Source organism: Myiozetetes cayanensis, unplaced genomic scaffold (assembly GCF_022539395.1).
Source record: "Myiozetetes cayanensis isolate MyiCay16 unplaced genomic scaffold, myiCay2020 scf4, whole genome shotgun sequence".
Taxonomy (NCBI): Eukaryota; Metazoa; Chordata; class Aves; order Passeriformes; family Tyrannidae; genus Myiozetetes; species Myiozetetes cayanensis.
In genome coordinates, this window is record NW_026087631.1 from 64078978 (window position 1) to 64100407 (window position 21430).

Below are 21430 nucleotides of genomic sequence, written 5' to 3' on the forward strand. Positions count from 1 at the left end.
TGGGAAGGCCTTTAACCCTGTTTTGAACTCCACATGCAAGTGAATGGATCCCTCTTGGCCTGAAAATCTCTGGACTGAGTAATGGTTCCCTAGCTCTGACCAGCTCAAGAAGCAGCCTGTGAAGATGCCAGCATCAAACTCCACTGCCAAGCATGAAGTAGGAACACTGGGGCTGTGGGGAGGCCCCCCTCTGCATGGCAGAGCTCCTGCTCTGCTCTCAGAGATCTTCTCCATGCTGACTGCAGGGTTCACCTGCTGTGGGTGGGAGGTGATGTTCACACAGGGGCTTTGCCTACCCTGAGAGAGGAAGGAGGTGGTGAGTGAGCTGCTCCCTCACCGGCCTGCCTGCCTGCTGCCTGCAGCCCTGCCCTGTGTAGGAAGGGCATCTTCCCCTTTGCTCGAATGGGACCACACACTGATGTGGGGCCAGTCTGCACCAAGTAGAATCACATGTGTGCTGCTCACTGCCACCTGCTCCAGAATTATAGTGGCATCACAGCAACTCTCCCAGGAAGACATTTTCTCTGTACCACCACTGCTTGCTCCTCTTATGACAAACCAGCCTGAGATGCTTTCAAACACACTTTCTTGGCCATGAGGGGCTGCTGAAATTAGGCTACAGCCCAACTACCTTGGTGGGACCTGTTTTGGCTGAGACATAGCCCACCAGCACCTCCCCAGCCTTCTTGCTCAGCACTCTGGCACACACCCTGCTGCAGTCCTTTTTCACCTTCATTTTCACCACCAGCCTGACACCACCCTCTCCTGCCTCCTGTCACAGTGGGTGCAAGGGGGGCTGGACATTCCTCCATCCCCATGGCACCTGGTGCTCAGAGGATGCTCCCAGAGGCTCAGGGAGTGGTGCCACGTCCCAGCTCCCATCGACCCCTCTCTGCGGCAGGACAGGACACAGTTTTCCATTTACAGCTTTAACCTCAGCAGGTTGGATGTTAGGAAGAAATTCTATACAGAGCGGGTAATCAGGCATTGGAATGGGCTGCCCAGGGAAGTGGTGGATTCTCTGTCACTGGAGCTTTTTAAGATGAGACTGGATGTGGCACTTAGTGCCCTAGTCTAGTAACCACAGTGGGGTTGGACGCGATGATCTCAGAGGTCCTTTCCAATCCAGCTGATTCTGTGATTCTAGGAGGACTTGCTGGGGCTCTGCTGTGCTGAGCTACTCCAGATGGCTCTGTAATTCCTCCGCTCGCTTTGAATCCCAGGGCTTGGGCTGGACATCAGCTTCCATCGACAGGGACTTGGAGTCCAAACACATACAGAAAAGTATAAATCCAGCACTGGCTCAGCAGGCTTGGTTTGCAAACAAAAGTCTGTTTGGCTGAACGAATGCAGATGACTGTGAACTGCAACTCCGCAGTGAGGAAACGCAAAGTAAAGTGCAGAGCTAGGGATGGATGTAATGGATACTCCCTGGGGAAACACAGGGAGTCTGGCCCTGGTTTTAGTATGCCAGCCTGGAGGGATGCTTAAATTCAGTCATGCTGGGCAAGGCAAATGTGCTTGGGCAGCAATGAGAAATGCTACTGTGATGGTTGGAGGAAGTCAGAAAAAAGGGTGCCCTGATGCCGAGGTGGGAGTCACTGGCCCGTTTTGCAGGGATGTGACCATAGCCTTGCTTCCGTGGGTTGGACACTGTCCCTGGTGCACAGAGGAAGGCTGCCCTGGCTCCAAGCACATGTTCCTGGCTGCAACAAGCCTTCAAACAGCACTGTGGGTTAATGGGAAAACCAGCAGTCCCTGCTACCTTCCCATGTGTCCCTCCATTCATGTGACTCCTGCCCAAGCTAGAGAGCACAGCAGTACCAAATCTGCCACATCCTGCTTAAGAGGTGACTGCACCTCCAGCAGCCTGTCCAGAGAGGACAGACCTATGTCTCCTAGTACAGACATCACTGTGCTCGTCATGGGAAACATCTGGGCTAGTCCCATAGGGGTCAGTTGAGGAGCGAGGAGAGACAGGTTGTATCTAGCTCCCCAGTTCCTGTGTGACCTTGAAGGAGTCCTTTATCCCCTGCAGCCTCCTAAGTCCCTGCTCTGGAGACAGGGACAAGCACTCCTCCTTCCCCAGCCTTTGTCTGCCTTCATTCAGCCTGCACATGGTGAGGCAAGGGCTGTCTGGCTGTACATCAGCCAGCATAATAGAGCCCTGTCCTCACCGAGGGCCTGCAGGCAGTAACGTAATAAAAGCAGTAATAGTAATAATAATAATGGATGATGGGCATTAGGCTGAGTACTGGTTAAGCGGCTATAAAACCAGATGTAACATTATCCTGCAGAGCTGAGGGAGCATCATCAGACATTCCTGGGAAGGGGACTTGGCCAGGAGGCTACTCACAGCTCTTCCCACTTGGTTTTTGGCTGCCGTGTCCAAGTGAGGGTTTGGAGTGCAAGAAGAGCATCTGAGAGCAGCTTTTCCTTAAGGCACTGCACGCTGGTGTTTAAACGTGAGTCTTAAGCTATCCACTGCCTCTGGCTGTTGTCAGACATGTCTCAAAATGAAGGTGGCAGTTCAGAAAGGCAGCCGAGACCCTGTGGCAGAGAACAGCCCGTCGCCCAACCCATCTCTCCAGCAAGCACTAAAATGGATCCCTCGCGGCCATTAAATATCCCCTGGCATTTTCCATGAGCAGAGGGATATTAAACTCCATGTCTTAGCCAAATGTCAGTCTAGGTAATTTAATTCTGCCTCCCTAAGTAGTATGAATTGAACTGACCTTCTGCTTAGGCAACTGTATACCCGTGTTCAAAGACTCCAAATTTCATACTGACATGGGCATGTTTGTGCTCGTGCAGCCTCTCTGAGATGCTCTGCATCTTCATCGCCACAAAGCTCGAGCTGGGACAATCAAATGACCTTCTAAAGGTCATGCAAGACATGGACAGCAGATCTGGGGAAGGCACCCACGCCTGCAAGACCCCATCCAAGGCTGCCTTCCACCTTTTAGTTCTGTGCATCTTCTGCAATTTCCCCCCAGGATCATGAGGATAAAGGTGCTGAGGTGGGATGCTGATGTTGCTGTGTGGTGATGGTGTCCTGGCTTTCCTGGGGGATAGCAAAAATCAGCTACCAGCTACCAGGCTGAAACACAAGTGAGGAAGGTTGGCTTGTGTCCTGAAGCATCACAAATGTCCTCATGCTGTCCCAGCCATCACAGAGCAGGTAAGCCACTCCTGACACACCATCTCACTCCTCCCTGGTATCCACCTCTTCCTCCAGGCCCTCTCACATCCAGCCCCTTTCCCACCTCCTTCTGCCTGAAGCTGAAGCACTGATGTCTATGGGGTTTTGCAGAACCTCCTTACACTCACCTTTACTAATATCAATACCTTCGCAGAAGATGTAATTATGAAAACAAATTCCAGAGGCAAGATGAGGAGCAAGGCAGCCCGGATCTCCTACTAACAGGAGATGGGGCCCAGGGGGCCAGAAAAGCCAAAGCCAAAAATTGTCATCATTGAAAATGACAATGCAGAGTGACCCTTCGCAGCTGGCTGCTAATAACCAGCACGGCACGACTGCCAGCAAGGCATGGGCTCAGGACAGCAAAAGAAAGTACCAGTCATTTTCCACTCAATTAGAGACCATCTTCCGAGCAGCTGGGGAAGGGATTTTCTGCTGTGGGCTCCCAGGAGGGAGCAAGGAGAGGGGAAGAAAAATCAAAGCAGGTCACTCCTTCCCAGGGGGCTTTTTGTGCTTGCCCAGGCTGAGTGGGTGGTCCAACCCAGCAGTGGGTCTGCTCCCGGCTCAGATGGTGCTGGGAGGGAGAGCTGCTTGCACTGCACTGCTCTCACCTTGGCTCCGGATTGCTCCGTGCCCAGCAGGGCATGAGATCAGGACTTCATGGCTGGAGTTCAACCTCCATGCAGAAGGTGTGACTCTTTTCTCTAAGCTAAGGGAAAAACAGAAGGCACGCTCTGACTACCCCAGCCCACGGATTTTAGAAGAAGCATCACACAGGTGCTGATTGACACTGTCTCTTCATTTTAGTGGGATGTGTGCAGATATTGCAACATTCCCACTCAGCACTTTTTCAACAAGCCGGGGCAGTAGCTTTGCCCCGAGCCGCAAGTTTTCCACCTCTTCATTTAGCAAAAGGAAACTCAGAAAAACTTCCAAGAGGAGATCACCTGCTAATGCTAGTGGAAAACCCCAGAGAACCTACTGGGTGCTGCATCCATACCTCCAGCACCCACCATGCCAGAATACAGTACTGGATTGCAGCTGAAGAGAGGGGAGATGGAAGAGGCACTGAGCTGCTGCCTGCAACGCAGGCAACCTGGGACAAAACTGTGGGGCAAAATGCACTAAAACAGTGCTCTTGTTTTAACTGGAAACACCAGGATGGCAAAACTCCACTTGGGGTGGGTGGCTGCTGTTCAGAAGCAGGTGAGTTCATCCTATAAGGACTCTGCTAAGCCTCCTGACTGCCTGCTTCGGCACTCCGCCACCACCCTGTCTGTGCTACTTATCCTACTTATCCACAGTGTTCAAACAAATCCTGAGGAGATTTTAAGGCCTGATAGATACTGAATTGGTTATGGGAGAGGGCTGGTGGCAGGGTGCAGGACATGGCCCTTCCCATTAGCATCAGCCCATCACCCCTTCCCCAAGTGCCATCCTGGAGCATCTGCCAGGTAATGCTGGGTGGTCTCACCTCCCACTGCAAATGCTGGGATGTGTCCAGGCACCCTGCACCTCTCCAGGCACTCTTGCAAGAGGCAGCCACAGTACACCCATGCTAAGGGCTGGCCTGGGGCAGTGCTGGTCTCTGCTCACCACTCCTCCGACCTGGGCTGAGTTCAAACTGCTGGGCTGGATCTGGCTTGTGCTAGTGCTGGGATGCCCGAGGCTTGCAGCTGGGTGTGCTTCCCAGGGGAGTTGCCCTTGTGTGCTGGATGGAGGGCCAGATGTTTGGGAAGCCAGGCAGGGCATGGGTGGGATGCACATGTTACAAGAGGATGCCCTGAACTCCTACAGGAGGGAATGCAAGGAACTTGGAAAATGCAGATAAATTGCTGTCCTGGGCCCTACAGGCTGGAGGTTACCTTCATTTTTAAGGAGTGTATCTTCCACAAGCACAACAATTTCCATTTAAAGGCACCCAAGCAACTGAAACTCCACCACTTTCCCGATAAGCTTCCTGCCTTGTTATCAATGTTCCCAAAGCACCCTGCTCTGTTCAGAGCTGGCACCTTGCTTCTTGTTTGATATTTTCCAGGATTTGGAGCAGAAAGGGAAAATCTGGGGTACTAGTGGAGCTCCTATTTTGCATTTTGGTTCTTTCAGCTTCTCTGCACTGGGATGTGTAGCACATTGAAGGCAAAGACCAACTGCTGGCTGCACTTTAATGATTCATTTATTTGTTTTTCTGGTCCAGTAATTGCCACATGTAACCAGCAAATTGTTTTTCAACGTATTCCTGAACTCTACTCTCTCCTATTTTTCCTGTTCTTTGAGGATGTCACAGCACCAGCTGTAATCCGGCTTTGGCTGGTGGCAAAAGCCGCCTCTTTTGCTGTGTTTGGCACTCAGTTCCTCGGTTCATGTCTGTCCTTCACGGTCAGAGCATCATCTCCACCACAGGTCTGGATATGGCTGAGAAGAATCCCTGCAGCACAGCCCAAGGCATGGACATCCCAGCTCCCAGGGTCTCCCACTCCCTGTCTCACACTGCACAGCATCTGATGCCCAGTGAAGGGGTGCAAAAAGAGGAATAGGGTTTTCAGGAGCATATTAGGAAAGGGCTGGGGGAGGCTGACCGTGCGAGAGCTTTATCCCGACTAAGGATGGAGGGAAGTGAATGGGACATTTTAATTTCCCTTCCAATCCCAATTCTCATGACTGCTTCAGCACAAACACCAAACCTCTCTTTTAGGGACACTCTGAAGGGTAAGATGGGCAACACCACTTGGACCACACAGTTTTCACAGCTCTCTGCCCTGGCACGTGGCAGCCACTTCCCCAGCCTCCCAAGCAGGGAGGAGCTCGGCAACACGGCCGATCTGGACCACTGGGGATGGGACCACACAGGGCACCAGGCCACTGATGTGACCCGCATGGAGACTGCTGCGGCCATCCTGCCTGGCTCCCCCAGGATGCTCAGGTGCTGGCATCAGTTATCAGTGGATACCAGCGTGACTCAGACCCTGTCTCCATCTCATGCATGGATAGGCAGAGGCTCCACTTGGAGAGTCAGTCCCTTCTCCATCCTGTCTGTCCAGTGGGCGACGCTGAGTACAAAGCAAGCAAACCCCAACACCACCTTGGAGAAGCCAGTTGTTGCTGTGGAAGTTACCTATGGCGAACTCGTCAAAGGTGAGAGTGGTGAAGTTTTTGCCCAGAGGATTCGTGACTGTCAGAGTCACCTTGTACTTCACTGTCGAGAAGAGCTGGAGGTATCTGATGTGGCACCTGTTTTTGGGAACTGCATCCTTCTCACAGACCATCTCCTTTGTGCCGTGTCTGGAAAGCAGAGGTGAGAAGAGCTGTTACCTATGGACGCATCCAAGCTGCTGGAGGAAGGAGGCAGAGTAAGCATCTCTGTGTCCTCACTAAGCCCACAGCCCCCATGCACCAGCCCCTGCCACAGCCAAAGGGGCTGCATTTGTCCTGCCAGGGAATTGGGTAGGCTCCTGTGTATGATGTTTTATCCTAAGCATGCACATAGACTGCAGTAAATGTCCTCATTCTGGCTTCAGGGCAAAGATGGGACCCTTCTGGGGTTGGGGTTGGGTCTGCCTCTCCCACTAGAGGAAGAAGATAATGCATGGCACCAGCCTGTATAAGGGCTGTGCCAGAACTCAGGCACAGGGTGGGGAATGATGTCATGCAGTGGCCTTTTCTAGCTGAGAGACAGTGCTGGGGCACAACCATAGCCAGACTATAGCAGGAAAGTGTATGGATGTGCCAAATGTCTCAAAAAACATCAGGCGCAACCTTCACTGCAGACAACTGGTGCAGAGGGGATGTCTTGGGAGGCATGGAAAGGGGACCTGGGAGACGGGGACTTTCTTTGTCCCCTCTGGGGAAAACAAAACTTTCTTGGCACAATATCCCAGCCCCAGGTTTGTATGTCCCTGAAACATCTTTCCCCAGGCCCATTTTTGGAACACTGATCCCATATGGTCAGCACAGGTCAGACTCACTTCCCCATGACTTTGTGTCACTACTTGAGACGTGCTGCAGGCTGCAGGGACTAAAACGTGCCCCCTTGCACCCTCCCTTCCCAGACACTTACATGACGGAGATGTTGAATGTGTTGGGCATGTAGGTGGGCGTGGGCAGGTGCCAGCTGCAGTAGAAACCCTTTGGATAGTTGTTGGACCGGCACATCAGGACTGGCTCCCGCGGCGGGGCTGCCAGGGAAAGAGAAAGGTAATTACCTGCTGAGGGGGGATTATCACCACGTTCCGAGCAAGGGAATGACCCTACATTCCCAACTGCTGTCAGCTTGGGAGGGAAGAGTTTGCGATGGGAGCCTGATCTGTATTTATGGGCTGCTGGAAGTATTGGGGGGGTCTTTGTCCCATGTGTGGTGCTGAGGCCCCCCATGAGACCTTACTTTGGACTGGGCTGTGCACAGCAGCTCCCCCTCTCCCTGGGCAGCTCACTGCCTCTAATGAGAGATGGAGTGACAGAGGGGGTTGGCAGGTACTGGGGGAGATTATCTTCCAGGCTGCGACAGAGATGTTGCTGATGAGGAGGAGGTGCTGCTCTGTTGACCCCATTAAGCTACACTGCTCTCAGCTTTCCCTGCCACATCCTTGGGGAGCAATAAACTTGTTGAGGGATGATCCTCCAAAAGACTAGAGGGAGGATGAAGGACCACTGGTAAGATGACGAGCAACAACGTGAAACCAGCAAAGAAAATTCAGCTCTGCAGGAGGATTAGCAGCATTTATACTTTTGGCGTGGGGCAGAGCATCCCATCCCAGGGCCTGCCTCCCAGAGACAACTGGAGACAGGATGAGAACACCAGCGGGAGCAGCCTTCCTCTGGCCTCGTCAGATGGTGCAACACATTAGAATCAGAAGAGAATTTAAACCCAGTAAAGTGTTCACACTGCACTTGGCTTTCCTGGACATCCTGCTCTTTGCAGTAGCACAGCCAGAGCTGCAGGAATCCTCTGAAAAATGCTGCAGGAATGTCCCATTTTTTGTTGATGCTTCAGGTTTTGGCCTCCTTCTGAAAAATGCTGAAGGCCAGCACAGGCAGAGGATGAGATGTGATACCTTTCAGCTGATACATTTTGCCCTTGTTAAAAATTTTAACTGACCTGATGCTGAGGTAAACTCCTCTCAGTACCTGCAGGGCACTTGCATTGCTAAGGGCAGAGTTTGGCTCCAACTGCAGCACCTTGGCACTGTGCCTTGCAAAAAACACAGTCCCTGGGCTGGATGCACACCAGGTATCTCTGCCCATGCCAGGAGGCTTGGAATGAGATCGTCTTTAAGATCCCTTCCAACCCAGATCACTTTGTGCTTCCATGATTCTATGAAGCTGGTGCAGGGAAGCTGTACACCAGCCTAACACTCCTCTGCCTGCTGAGCCAGAGGAGCAAATGATGCAGGAGTTGGTGCCTTTGCTGGACCAGAAGGAGGCCAAAACCTGAAGCATCAACAAAAAATGGGACATTCCTGCAGCCATGTCTTGCAATTCCCTGGTGTGTCTGCAGCCCTGCAGAGCTGCAGGTCTCTAGGAGGTCTCTTCGGTCCCATTTAGGCACAGCCCGGGTCTCACTAGCATAACACCCTCAGGGACACATCCAGGACCAGAGCAGGGCCCTGATGGGAAGCAGCAGACATCTGGAGAGGGCCAACCCAGCTGGTTTGCCATGAGCAGGGACTGGCAGGGCAGGATGCTGGGATCTTGGCTCAGCACTGCACAGCAGAGCTCGGGCTCAGGCAATAATGAGGGGTTTTGCTAGAAAAGTTTTTGGGGGGGATGCAATGAGCTCCAGCTGCAGCTGGAGTCTACAGAGTCTACTACAGTCTGCTGAGGGGAAACTGAGGGCACAGGGCTTGCACACCTGCCAGCACCCCTGGGGCAGGGCTGAGAGGGAGCCAGCAGATGACAGAGAGAGCCAAGGGCAGCAGTGTCAGGGAGCAGGGAGAAGGAGAAGGAGAGGGAGAGGGAGTGGAGGGGGCCAGCAGGAGGGAAGGCTGTGCTGCTCCACTCCGCATGTTCCTCCTAATGGCTATTTCAGCCTTCAGCCGACAGATGAAGGCCAGAGTCTGGTTAATGAGCCTCCCAGTTAAATTATTCAAGCAGACCCTCCACAGCAAAACAGAGTGGCTAATCGCAAGGCCAGAGATAAGGGCCTGATCCCTGGTACTGCTCTATCCTCGTCCTCCTCGCAGGCTCCTTAACCCTTTCCCTGCCTCCCTGGGGAACTGGGGTGCAAACGCAGCATTGCCCTTTGCAGGATGCAGTGGGGGCTCTGGAGGTGTTCTGGAGGGGCTGAAGGGGATGCACGCAGTTTAGGGACAGCCTTTGGGGCCCAGGTGACCGCGTGGTGGCACTGTGGGCTAACAGCACCTGCCCGGCCCCCGGGAAACAGGGCTGGGGTTGGGAATACTACTTAGGGATGCTGGAGAAGCTAGGGACACTGGGGATGCTACCGTGGGCGTCTCGCCCACTTGCTGCTTGTGCTCGTCTGTCCTGCTCGAACTGGGAGACGCCGGGAAGCCAGGCAGAAGCAGCCGGGGCTTTGTCAAGCATCCCTGTAGTCCGGCAGGATCCAGCCCTACCTGCATGGCCCCAGATGCTGCATTGCTACTGCGCCACAATTAGTCCATCTGAGGATAATTTATCTCCATTGTCTTACCCCCGAAATGGCTCTTTGTGATCTGTGCTAATTCCTCCACTGAGGAGGCTGGGGCGGGCTAGTGCCTCCAGGTTTGCTTTGATGGGAGAAGGCGGGGGCTGACCAAACTGCCTCCTGCTTCCAGCCCCACTCTGCAGCAGCCTTTGAAGATGCTCCATTTTCACAGCCTTGAATGCCTTGAAAATACATTCCTCTGCTTTAGGACTGGGGCCCAAATGCAGCCCCAACCCTCTGTGCTCACAGCACACTCCACCTTTCATCCCTTAGTGCCTTTTAGCAAGCCAGGGGTGGAAGAGGAGGTAAGGGGGACAAAACAACCCTCTCATCTCTGCCCTCCTGATGCAGAGTTCAAGGACAGATGCAGCTGAAGGGATGTGCTTCTCCACAACAACCTCCTGCAACCTCCATCTCTACAAAGAGCCGTCAGTCCCAGAGCCACAGGCATTTTGGGAGGGAGTTGTCATGCAACTACCCCATTTTCCACCTTGATGGGGAGTAAGTCCACCCCATAGGAGAGTGCAGGGCAAGTGCAATGTGCTACCTGGTGCTGTGACCATGACAACACATGGGTGACCGTGATCGTGACTGCCAGGTGCCACAGAGGAGAGGGCTGCAAGCCCCTTCTCAGCTGCCTTGGTGCATTGGGAGGGCCCTTTTTGCCCACTCTGTCTTCTCCAAGCTGGTGGCAGGGCCCTCATCTCCCTGTGGGAGATGGTGTCTTGCAACCTCGTTCCCCTCCCCTCCTCTCCCAGGAAAGGCACTCCCTGGCACAGCTCAGGCTGCCCATCAAAGGCTCTTAAAGACAGCAAATAAAATTGCAGGCTCCAATCGATCCAGCACTCTGTAATGCTGTCTTTGGAGGTGGGCCAGCCCATCAGGCCGACAGAGAGAGCAAGAAAGGCAGTGGAGCAAAACAAAGCCATCAAGGGAGCAGCATTAAAGGCTTTCTCTGCCCTGAGGCTTTGGGCACTGCTTTTGGGTGTGGGGTGTCCTGCTCCAACCTCCTTCATTCTCTCCCAAACGATGTCCAACTCTCAGCACCTGCCCCATGCCGAAAACAACCCAAGTAACACACTGAGCCACTTGGGCAGTTCTCCCCGGGCTCCTGCACACAGCCTCCTTAATCCTGGCAAATATTTACTTCCCTGTCACTTCATGGAGCTGCTGAACTCTGTAAAGGCAGAGCTCCTCTGCTTTCGCCACAAACAGTGCCTGCCCTCTCTAATCTGTCTATTAACCTCTTGCATGGCAGGAAGCCACCTCTCCCACGTGCTCTGCTGATGTCCTCTCTGAAAACCTGGCATGTTTAATGCCTGGCTATGGCAGCTTCCCAGAGGTCTGGGCTGCAACCAGCCTTGTTGCAAAAGTTTAGGGTGAGGGGATGAAAGGCTGCACCAGAGCCAAGTGCATCCCACCTGGGCACGCTGCTCTCAAGCAGCTCCAGCTAAATTTGGGGCTGTGACAGGCAGCAAAACCTGGGCCCAGGGTCATCATCTCCGAAGACCCCAGAAAAGACTGATGGCAGGGATGGAGCTGGCTTTCCAACCACACAGTGCCCCATGCTTTGCATCCCTTTAACCTCTGTCTCTCTGGCTTGTTGTAAATAGCTGTCACTTGACCACCTGCAGCACCCCTGCTCAGCTGGTAAGGGCACAACAAGTGGACCTTGAGGATGAAACAGCTCTCAGTGCATCAGCACAGATACAGATTTTTGTTTCCCTCCTGATCTCTAAAGCCCAGTTATCCTTGTACCCTGAGTCCCACTGTGCAGAGAAAAAGTGTGACCAATCCATTTTAAAAACCACTAAAAATGATCTACAAGAGCTTTTCCTAAGTCTGCTAGGTCATGAGATAATGGACATTAAAATCATGACATTTTTATATATAGAAAAGTTATTTTAGGTCACTTTTAGAGGTTTCTGAAATGGATCAGTTATAATTTTCCTCTCCTGCTGAGGGTTGAACGTACTAAAGATGCCTTGCTCCACAGGTGGAGGGATACAAAAAATAGTGCCAATAAAAGTTTTAAGAGGCCTCTCGAACACTTCTGTAGGAGATATTTTTTCTGGTGCACTCGGGGCACATTCAGGCGCTGGGCTGATGGGGGATAATGAGTCTATAGTGTGCTTTTGGGGTCACCTGCATAACTCATCATCTTGGTGTTGGACCAGCAAAAGGCTCCAGAGTCTCTGGCAGCAGCATATGCCTGTGCTGGAGGTACAGCTGTGACACAGCCTGCCTGCACATGGGCAGGACCCCCATGCTGCCCTGTGCTGGGGGATAATCCCAGGACCAATACTTTTTGCTGCCAGACTCCTGCGGTTTGCAATCCTGGCCTCTCCCCAGTGCCCATGGCAGGACTGCTGCCCAATCTCTTTTCTGTGCCTCAAATACCCTCCATATCATCACCCACCGACTTTTCTGGCACCACAGCAATGACCTTGCAGTACTGACGAGAAAAAGGCAGAGGAGTGACCAAAAGCAAAGCTGCAGAGGCCAGAGGGCTCAACAGGGACCCACCTGGGAGTGAGATGCCAGCACTGAGCACATGGGAAAATGTGCACAAGAGCAGCAGACTCCTCACTCTACACACACATCTACACAGATGCTTCTGTTATGCACATGCTGGCTGCAAGCACGATGTATTATTTATCTAACACTGCTTTTCTAAAATTGTTTGTGTACAGCAGGCTGGTAGGAAACAACAAAGACAACAATGATGAATAAATCATGTTTCTACTGCCAGGTGGATCAGGGGAGCATCCTTCTGCCATGCACCACCTGTGCAGCATGGCTGTGGCTGGGGACAGTGCCTTCCATCAAGCCAAATGTTTGGATACGGCTGTGTTTTGTTGCTGGTGAAAGGGATGAAGGTGAAGCTTTGATTTTGCTCTGAGTCCTCTTGTCCAGCTGTTCTTGGGTAAGTGTGAGGATGACAAGGGGTTCAAAGGACAGCAGCAGAGTGGTACATAGACAGATGATGCTCCCTGTGTTTTGGAAACATTATGTTCCCAGCCACTGCTTCTTCAAGAAGGATAAAGCAAGGGTTTGGTTTTGGTTTGATGGTTTTGTTTGTTTGTTCTTTAATTAAAGAGGCGAAATTCATTTGAGAAAGAATTAGAGAACCCAGGGGTGCAGGGGCACACGGTGAGATGGATTTGTCCCTCACTGATCTCCTGGGTGACCTGGGCAAGTGATGGAGACAGGGTTTAGGGCTCTCCCTTTCAGTAAAAGCCACCCCAACCTTAGCAAGTGGACATTTTAAAGAAGACATTCTTCTTCCTTGAAATTAGACACTGAAGACATATCAATCTGGAGTGTGAGCTATCCCAGCTGGACACTAGAATTGTCCACATTCAGACAGCACCTGGCCCAGCCCTGACACTTACATGCTGAAGCACCTCCCTGGTAGCTCCTAGTAGGGGCCAGGAACAAGTGCAGCTGTAGCCAAAGTCCCCTGACCCTGCTACCATCTAGGAGCCAGCTCTCCAGCCTCAAAGAGCAAGAATTTATTCCCCAGAAGGTGTTGGAGAAAAAGGTGGACTCAGCAAAAGATAAATTTCTAAAAGGCCCTGTTTTACACTGATTGGGGCTCATAAACCAAGCTATGGATTTTCTCATTTCCCTTGCAGAAAATTCAGTGAGCATGGCAAGAGGCAACGTTGTAAATTTTTGGGCAGGGCATTACTCATTGAGAGGAATGTCCCACTTGTAAGACCATGTAGCAGGGCAAGCTCCTGGTGTGATAACAGGCTCACTGGAGTTTGCTTCATCCCACGCTGCACGAGGCGGTGCTGCTGGCAGCACAGCAGAGGTGCTCTTCAACCTGAGCACTCTCCAGCCTTCAGAAAATCAGTGAGCAAGCCTCACATCCCCAGTCTGTGAGAGGAAAGAGTAAAAGGAGAGGGGCTCTGGGAACTGTGGCTAGGGGTGGGTTGGATGGCTGGCATGGCAGCCGTCTCTGGAGATGCTCCCCAAGATGTGAGATTTAGGCAGGAGAAGCCATCGGGCATCCTGCACCCATGACAGACCCCCCTGCTCCCACTCCGTCCAGAAGCGCTGGTACTGGACAGCACTGCTGTCCAAAAGAAAATGCCCATGTGAGTCCTTGGAGATCTCGCCCAGCACACTAGCACCCCAAACCCTAACTGTGCTCCTGCAGTTGACTTTGTCCCCATGGAGCAGGATTCTGGGCTGGATGCCTTAAGAGACTGATGTACAGCAGTGCTGCTGGGCATCTCCAGCCTTCACTTGGGACTGCATCACAGGGGAAAGTCCCCACTAATCCCCCTGTCCTCCACCAGAAACCAAAGAGCAGCTTTGTTCTGAAACAATATTAAATATTGAACAAAAGAAAGCAAATCTGTTATCTGGGATAATTGTGAGTAAATAAAACATTTAACCAAACCAAATGCAGCTGTTTCTACTTGGAGCCGGCACAACAGCAGGGAAGCCAGCTCAGCTACTCTGCATCCTCGTTACGGCAGCTGATTATTGTTTTGTGTATAACAGTAGCACCGCCAGTTCTCGAGTGGGGCCGGGGTTTGCGGTGCTTGGTGCGGCACCCCCGGGATGGGTGCACCGGGAAGGCGGGATGCAGCGGCACAGCAGCGCACCCGGCACGGGAGGTTCTTCGCAGCAGCGCTGGGGTTTGCTCTCCAGCCCGGGGAGTTCACGGCGAGGCCGGCTTTCCTCCCCCAACACCTCTGCGAGGGGATTTGCATGTAACATAAACCATTTCAGAGCCAGGTCACTGGTTCGCACATAGCCCCGGGCAGTAATGACCGAACGTCGTTACCGGCTGCTCTAGGATTGACTGTGCCGGGCCCCCGTCCAGCTCCCGGAGACCTGAGGAGCGGTGTAGGATGAGAGACTGTGCAGCAACCGAGGAGAGGGTGCCGGCAAACACAGCCCTGGGAGGCTCCAGGGATGGCGAGCGCATCCATGCCCACGGTTCAGGACCGCAGCATCCCAGGATGCCAGTCTGCCACGCTCACACAGCAGGGAAGGGACTGCAGCCCCCTCATGGAGAGCAGGGAGCTGACGTGCTCTTGGCCTTTGTGCATTCGTGGGGCTCTCCTCCACTGGGATTTGGAGAGGAGAGCTTGGTGTCACCGCAGCTCCCACCCAAATGCTGTGCCTGTCCCTTATAAAACGGCCGGGAAGCATGAAGGGCGTGAATTACATGGGATTTTCCAGTCCCTGCCAAAATAATTTCTCCTTCCAGGGACCATTTTCTTCGACATGGGGCTGGATGCACTGTGCCAAGGCAATGCAGGGGGAAAATGCTTCCTAGCAACACATAGGCTCCCCCAGCAGCTGCTCCTCACTCCAGGCAGCTTGTGGTCAGTGCACATGAGAGCACATCACAGCCCTGATCTCCAGGGAGAAGCATCTGCCTCCCTTGGTACTCCTTGATAAAAGGCAGAGCAGTCTGGTACTGCTCTGGTTTCTGCTGTGCCCCACTTCAGTCCACACCAGCTGTGAGCAACACATAGTCCTGGAGTCCAAATTTGTGCAGACCCCTGGCAATCTTCTCCAGGAGCTCAGCTCTAAAAGCTGCCAGCCAGAGAGAGATAACATCCCTGTCTGGCATGAGGGAGGGCAGTGCCTTCCTCATCTCGATTATGCAGGGGGAATGCACTTAAGCGTTCTTTGGCAGGTACTGGGGAGCCTGAGGATCTGTGCCATGTCAGTCCCCTCCCTTCCTGCCTGCAGTGTGTGTGGAAGAGAACTCAGCATCCACTTCACCCTTTTTTCCCAGCTTCAGGCACAAATTCCCTGCAAAATCTACACCACACAATACCCCTGCCCACTCCATCACCTTATTCAAAGGCAGCAAGAAAGCAATCCATCCTCTCTCCAGATGGATAAGACAGGGAAAATACCAGGTGTGATCAGACACATCTGGGACCATGAGCAGCCATGTATCCTCAGCAAAGCTGTCCCATCAGAACTCCTGGAAGTTGTATATTTATCCATGAGGAGCCTCTGGAGAGAAGCTATAAGCACTTTGTCATGTACTGAGTAACAAGCCAGCCACGAATATTACCAGCTATCACTCCCAGCGGGGGAGTGTGGGCTGCCTCTAACAGCCAGCAGCTCTCCAAAAATGCCTCCTTGTCTCTTCATTCCTCTTGACATGCAGTCTGGATGCATCCCCTTCTCTGCCCTGCTCTTCCCCAGGTTGTTCTCTGCAACAGCCCAGTGAGGGAGGTACCTCCTAGCAGACATGTTTCTCACTCCATGGGGAATGGAGAAGAAGTAAGAGATTTTTGACTCTCTAGAGTAGAGAAAAGGATATTCTGGGACTTTTCTTCTCCTGCCTGATCAGAAAGAGGGGCTGATGTGAAGTAGTTAGTAAGCAGATGTACCCCCTATCCACATTCTCCTTGCACTTACGCAAGAAAAGTTCCTTTCCTTCAGTATTTATTTAAAAGCACTCTCTCCTCTTTTCTCCCACATTTTCCTAGAGGAAACACTGCAGGCTGTTCTCCCATCCCCTTACAAGGGAGACCCCTTGGTGCCCTTGAGCCTGTACCGACTGCTCAGCCTTGGGTTCAATTGGGACAGGGAACGTGAAAGTGGAAATCTGTGTGAAGGTACTACTTCCTGTGCACCAGCTGTCTGCACAGGCAGCAAAGCCATTTGCTCATCCTGTGTTTGGCCATCCGGACTGCATTTGGGTTTGCTCGTGCAGACTCAGCATCCCTTGGTCACTGACTCACATCCTTGGGGCTGCCCACCTGCCCCCCATGCTCTCTTGGTGAGATGTTATGCTGCTTCGGGGCTGATCTGCAGCCTGTGCCTGTCCCTCAGCCCCAGGGACTGTGCTGGGAGTGTGGAAGAGCCCTGGTGGGGCTTCATGTCATCGCTACAGTCCTGCTGGGAAACCTCAACTGCAGGCACCTTGCAAAAACAGCTGGCCTGGAGCCAGAGGTCCCCTGAGAGAGATGCCAGAGCTGGCTGTAGAAAAATGACAGAAGACCCTCTTCTCATGCTGTTGCCACCCCGAATATGTGCAAGTTCTCTCAGCAGTAGCCACCCTCCTTTAGTATGTCCAGTGAAGCCACCCAGCCCACCCCACATGTGCCTCTGCATAATACATCCTGGAAAATCAAAGCACTGGACTATGGTGGGGATGGAGCTGCAATGGACACCTCAGGGGATGGCTCTGGTTTGTGGTGCTATTCTGACTGCTCAGGGATGATGCTAGCCCATTAATGACAGGCATACTGGAAGATGCCTAATTTATCATAGGAAGTAGGGTCTCCACATCAGTCCTCAGCTGCCCACTCTCTGGCTTTGAGAAAATATCAGTCAGGCATGTCACTTACAGTGGGAGTGCCCCCACCTCAAGCCTAAATCCTCCCCTGTGCTGGGGTGGAGGCAGGAAGAGCATCAGTCTCTGCAGCTCACCCAAAGTGTGTCGTTCGAGGGGATGAAACCCAGAGGAGTGTGACATTTCTGGATGCAGTGGGCTGGGATACCAGCTCAGCTAACACCACAGTTCAAGACCATTGCTCTCTTTATGAATGTCTACTTTTTTATCCTCGGGCCCGAATCAGACCCTGGCCTCATTCTTTTTTTAAGGCAATGGGGTCCTTAGAATGATGTAAGTCACACAGCTCCAGACTTCACTGCATTTGGAAGTAATAGCTGCATCCTTAACGCAGGCAGCTTCAAGGGAGGTCCCATTATTCAGCCCATCAGTAAAGAAATGGAGCTAAAAAAAGCCCTTTTGCTTTATGAAAATGATACTCATCTTCCTCAAATCCTGCCTTGATGCTTAAATGCCCACAAGTAGCAGTGGGCAAACCCCGGGGGACACTCATGACGTATGGCCAGGGCAGTTCCAACAGCTCAAGGGGCTTGTGGAGCCACTTCCCATCCGCACGAGAACCTGAAATTTGCAAAACAAAGTTCTCAAGCACAAACCAATCTAGTTACCCACAGTGATTGTTTTCATCTGGTCTAATCACCACCTTTGCAAGGTTGTTTTCATTTTCTTCCTTCCCTACTCCCCCCAGCTCCACTCCACAGCAAGCACCTCACTAAATTCCCTTAATCTTCCCTTTAGGTCATACGCTATCTTTTAATCCTTTAATCAATTTTTCTCTGGACTCCTTGTAATTTATCGGTGATCTTTTAACAATGAAACCCTAGAAGCAAACACACCATCCCTGAGTGCATCAGCACCAGATCAGTGGCAAGAGCAGCATCATTCCAAGTCTGCCCTAACAGTGATAACCCGGATGCTCAGCACACCCTCTCCCTCCTGATGGAGGAGAGCAGCTTGTCATGCATCCTCTGATTTGCTTACAATGAAGAAGAAGTAACAAGCACTTATTGTCATACAACATATTGTTATCAATATTGTAATTATTTCCTGAGGAATGGTGGGAATCCCAGGCACGGGGATAGATCCCCAGGGTGGGCAACCCCCCTGCACACACCAAGCACCACAGCTGGGAATGAGTTGTCACCTGGAGACCCCCAAATCTCTTTTGGGTAGGATAAGGGGGCCAGGATGCTGAGATGTGCCCCACCCGGGTGATAGGGGCACTGCTGCTTTTTTGGGGAACACACCACACTATACATGCAGCAGCACTGCCCAGCACAGTGGGAGACCCTCCAGAGACCTGGAGCAGAGAGAAGAGAAGGGCACTGCGCCCAGATACCCCACTGATAGGCTGGGACTGATTTCTGGCTGGGTTGTGGTCTCTGCAAGAGGTTCAGCACCAGATCAAGTAGTTTGGCAGTGAAGCAAAGGGCTGCTCTTTCTTCCCCTCCCTTTTTCACCCCCTCCAAGGTCAAACAGTCCTGGACTCTCAATAAACTGTCACAGGGGCTCCAGGGGATTTTAGGAGGTATTTGCTAGGATTTTAGCAGACCTGATGCGTGACTTCACAGGCATGGGGGGGAAATACCCTAGAGCTTTAAAGGGAAACGTTATTAGAGTCACTGAAGGATTTTGCTGTGCTCTCTGAAGTGTTGCACAGAAAATTACAGGTGAAGAGCAGGCCCCATGGTCTGGACCTTGCCAGCAGCATAAGGATGCTGTGGTGTCCTGGCTCACACAAGCCCCATCACCGACCAGGAGCACACTGCAAATGCCTCCTGCAACAAGGACTCTCACCTCGATGCACACAGATGGCTCAGAATCCTTCTGTGATGAGGTGAGCAGCTGGGATGGGTCTGAGAGCCAGGGCTTGGCTGAAGATGAGAGCTGCAAGGATGTGCTAGCAAAAAACAGAGTAGAGCAGTAAGGGTTTACCCAACTAGTTTGCCATCCTCTGCCAGAGCTGAAAAAGCAGCTCTGGCTGGGTTAATGCCAATGCAGCTAGGCCTGTCCCATGGTTTATAAGTCACCAGCAGCATGGCAAGGAAGGCAGTATGCCTGGAGTAAGTGGAGAAATGCTGCAATGCTGCCAAAGTTTCAGACCTTTCTAGTGGTGACATGAGGTTGAACCTGACCAGGATCCTGACAGGAAGATTTGGGGTTTGTCTGTCACAGGGAGATGCCAGAGGCATATCAGCCATGTGATACAGCAATCCCGTGCCCAGAAAGTGGTTCACAGGCATTTCTGGAGAGCAGATACCACAGCAGAACCCATAGCATTATGGCAGAGCAGCTCAACCATGGCCCAACATAATGAAATATAAACGACTTTTGAGGTCATAACTCACACATGCATCTCAGTGGCTGTGTCTCCTGCTTTCTGCACTAATATGGGCTGGAAAGTCAACAACTGGGCCAGGACTCACAGGGCAGACACACAATCTTTGTTTCTCCTCCCATGACAATGCTTTACTTGGACCCTTGGGGAAGTCTGTAGCTCGAAAGCAGCCCTCACTATGAGCCAAATGGGTTGCAAATGTATTGGCATGTGTTGTGTCATCTGCAGTGGTTAATAGGATCCATTTTCCAAGGAAGGGGAAAAGGAAGAAGAGGAAGGGAATGCTTGAATCTGCAAAACAAACATTCACCACCCCTTCCAAAGCACTACACCCAAGGCAATAGATTATTTATGAAAGTTAGGTCTGGAGCAATAACCTGCAAGGGCTTCTCACAAAAATGCAGCTGGATTCATATGTCAAATCAAAATCCTTAGCACTTAATACCTTCAAAGTCTGTACACAGAACGGATGCATTGCTGGCCCCAGTGGGGTTATCATGAGATTTGTCTCTCATTTCACCAGCAGCCCTGTTATCATACCAATTCCTGCTACCCTGGAAGAGGGCAGGGGACCTCCCTTCCCAGTGACACCTACACCATACCCCAGCTCTGAGACATTGCAGGAGTTTCCATCCCATGCAGTGTTTGGTGCAAAGGTTGGGAAGAGTGATAAATGGCAGAAAAGCATCCTGTGCCACCTTACAGACAAGGAAGTGGAGGTGCAGAGCAGTCAAGGTACTGAGGATGAAGAGGCTGACTGTAGGTGCCTGCTAAATCCCTCAGCCCTGAGTGCAGTTCCCCATGTGTCCTGGTAGAGCCAGGTGCTCAGTCCACCTCTGCTGGCATATGAACATTGCCAGGCTCAGCACCCATAGATGGCTGAGCTGCCCAAGCCCCTGCCTCCTGCCCTGGCCCCAGACAGGGCTGGGAGATCCCTCCTCGCCTGCCTGGCTTCCCTGCAGCCCAAGCAGATGTTCCGGGTCCTGTGTCCCGGGACAGATCGCAGCTTGATTTATTACTGGACGTGACTTCTGGAGTTTGTCAAAGGCACCCACTCCCCCTCCCCTGACTTTTCCCACACCCTTCCCATTTTGTTTTACGTTCACTTTGTGGTCTCCCCACCATAGCTTGCAATAAACAGAAACTCATTTCCAGTACAAACAACTGCACACTCTGCCCCAGCGAGCCGTACAACTCTGCCTTTCCTGCTCTCCACCCCTGCCTGCTTTGGGTTCTGAGAAAACAGTCTCCTCCTTATGCTTTTTTTCACCCCCCAGCCTCCTGGCCCTTTGCATTATTTTTTTCCCTGAGATTTATAATGTGCCAGCTGGAGCTGGAGTGGTCTATCCCACTCCACATCACGTATGTGGTATTAAAAGGAACTCTACCAATAGATCTCGGTAAGGAAAGCCACCTGAGCTCTGCCTGAGCTAAGGGTTTACACCTAGGATGGACATATTGGCCCCAGTATGGTCAGAAGCCTTTAAGATGCTGGATGTCTCCCAAGGCATGAAACAAGGCAGGATTTAGCAGACTGAATGCATGTGGGGCAGATCTTGCCCTCCCCAAACCCTTAGTCGGGAGAGACACCAGCCCAGTGGGAGCCAAGCCTGGTGAGAAACTTTGCAGGAATGCCAAGGAGAGCTGGATAGCCGCCTCTCTCAAGGGCTGGGCTGATGGCCTCAGTTGCCTTTATCTATCTTTAACCACTGGGGAGGGAACTGGCTGGGCCAAGCAGTCTGTCTCTGCTCTTGCTGTGCTTGATCGGGACAGAGAGGCACTTGGGGAAAGCAAATAAAATCTTCCCTTTATATGGGGTACACAACTGCCCGCAGCATTTTCATGGCTGTACAGGGAAAGCAGCGCTAGAAAGACCCTTAACTTTGCACACATGGTGCCCAT

At 52.2% G+C, this 21430-nt stretch overlaps 1 protein-coding gene across 5 annotated transcripts in view; it reads right to left on the minus strand.

Moving 5' to 3' along the window:
* The window catches only part of CNTFR (ciliary neurotrophic factor receptor), a 202704-nt gene that overhangs the window by 16559 nt on the left and 164715 nt on the right, over positions 1–21430 (minus strand). For all 5 annotated transcript variants that reach the window (XM_050329558.1, XM_050329562.1, XM_050329561.1 and 2 more), the window contains 2 exons: positions 7260–7377; positions 6318–6484 (listed from right to left, as the gene is read on the minus strand). In XM_050329558.1, coding sequence (XP_050185515.1) covers positions 6318–6484; positions 7260–7377 — 285 coding nt within the window. The remainder of the gene's footprint in view (positions 1–6317; positions 6485–7259; positions 7378–21430) is intronic.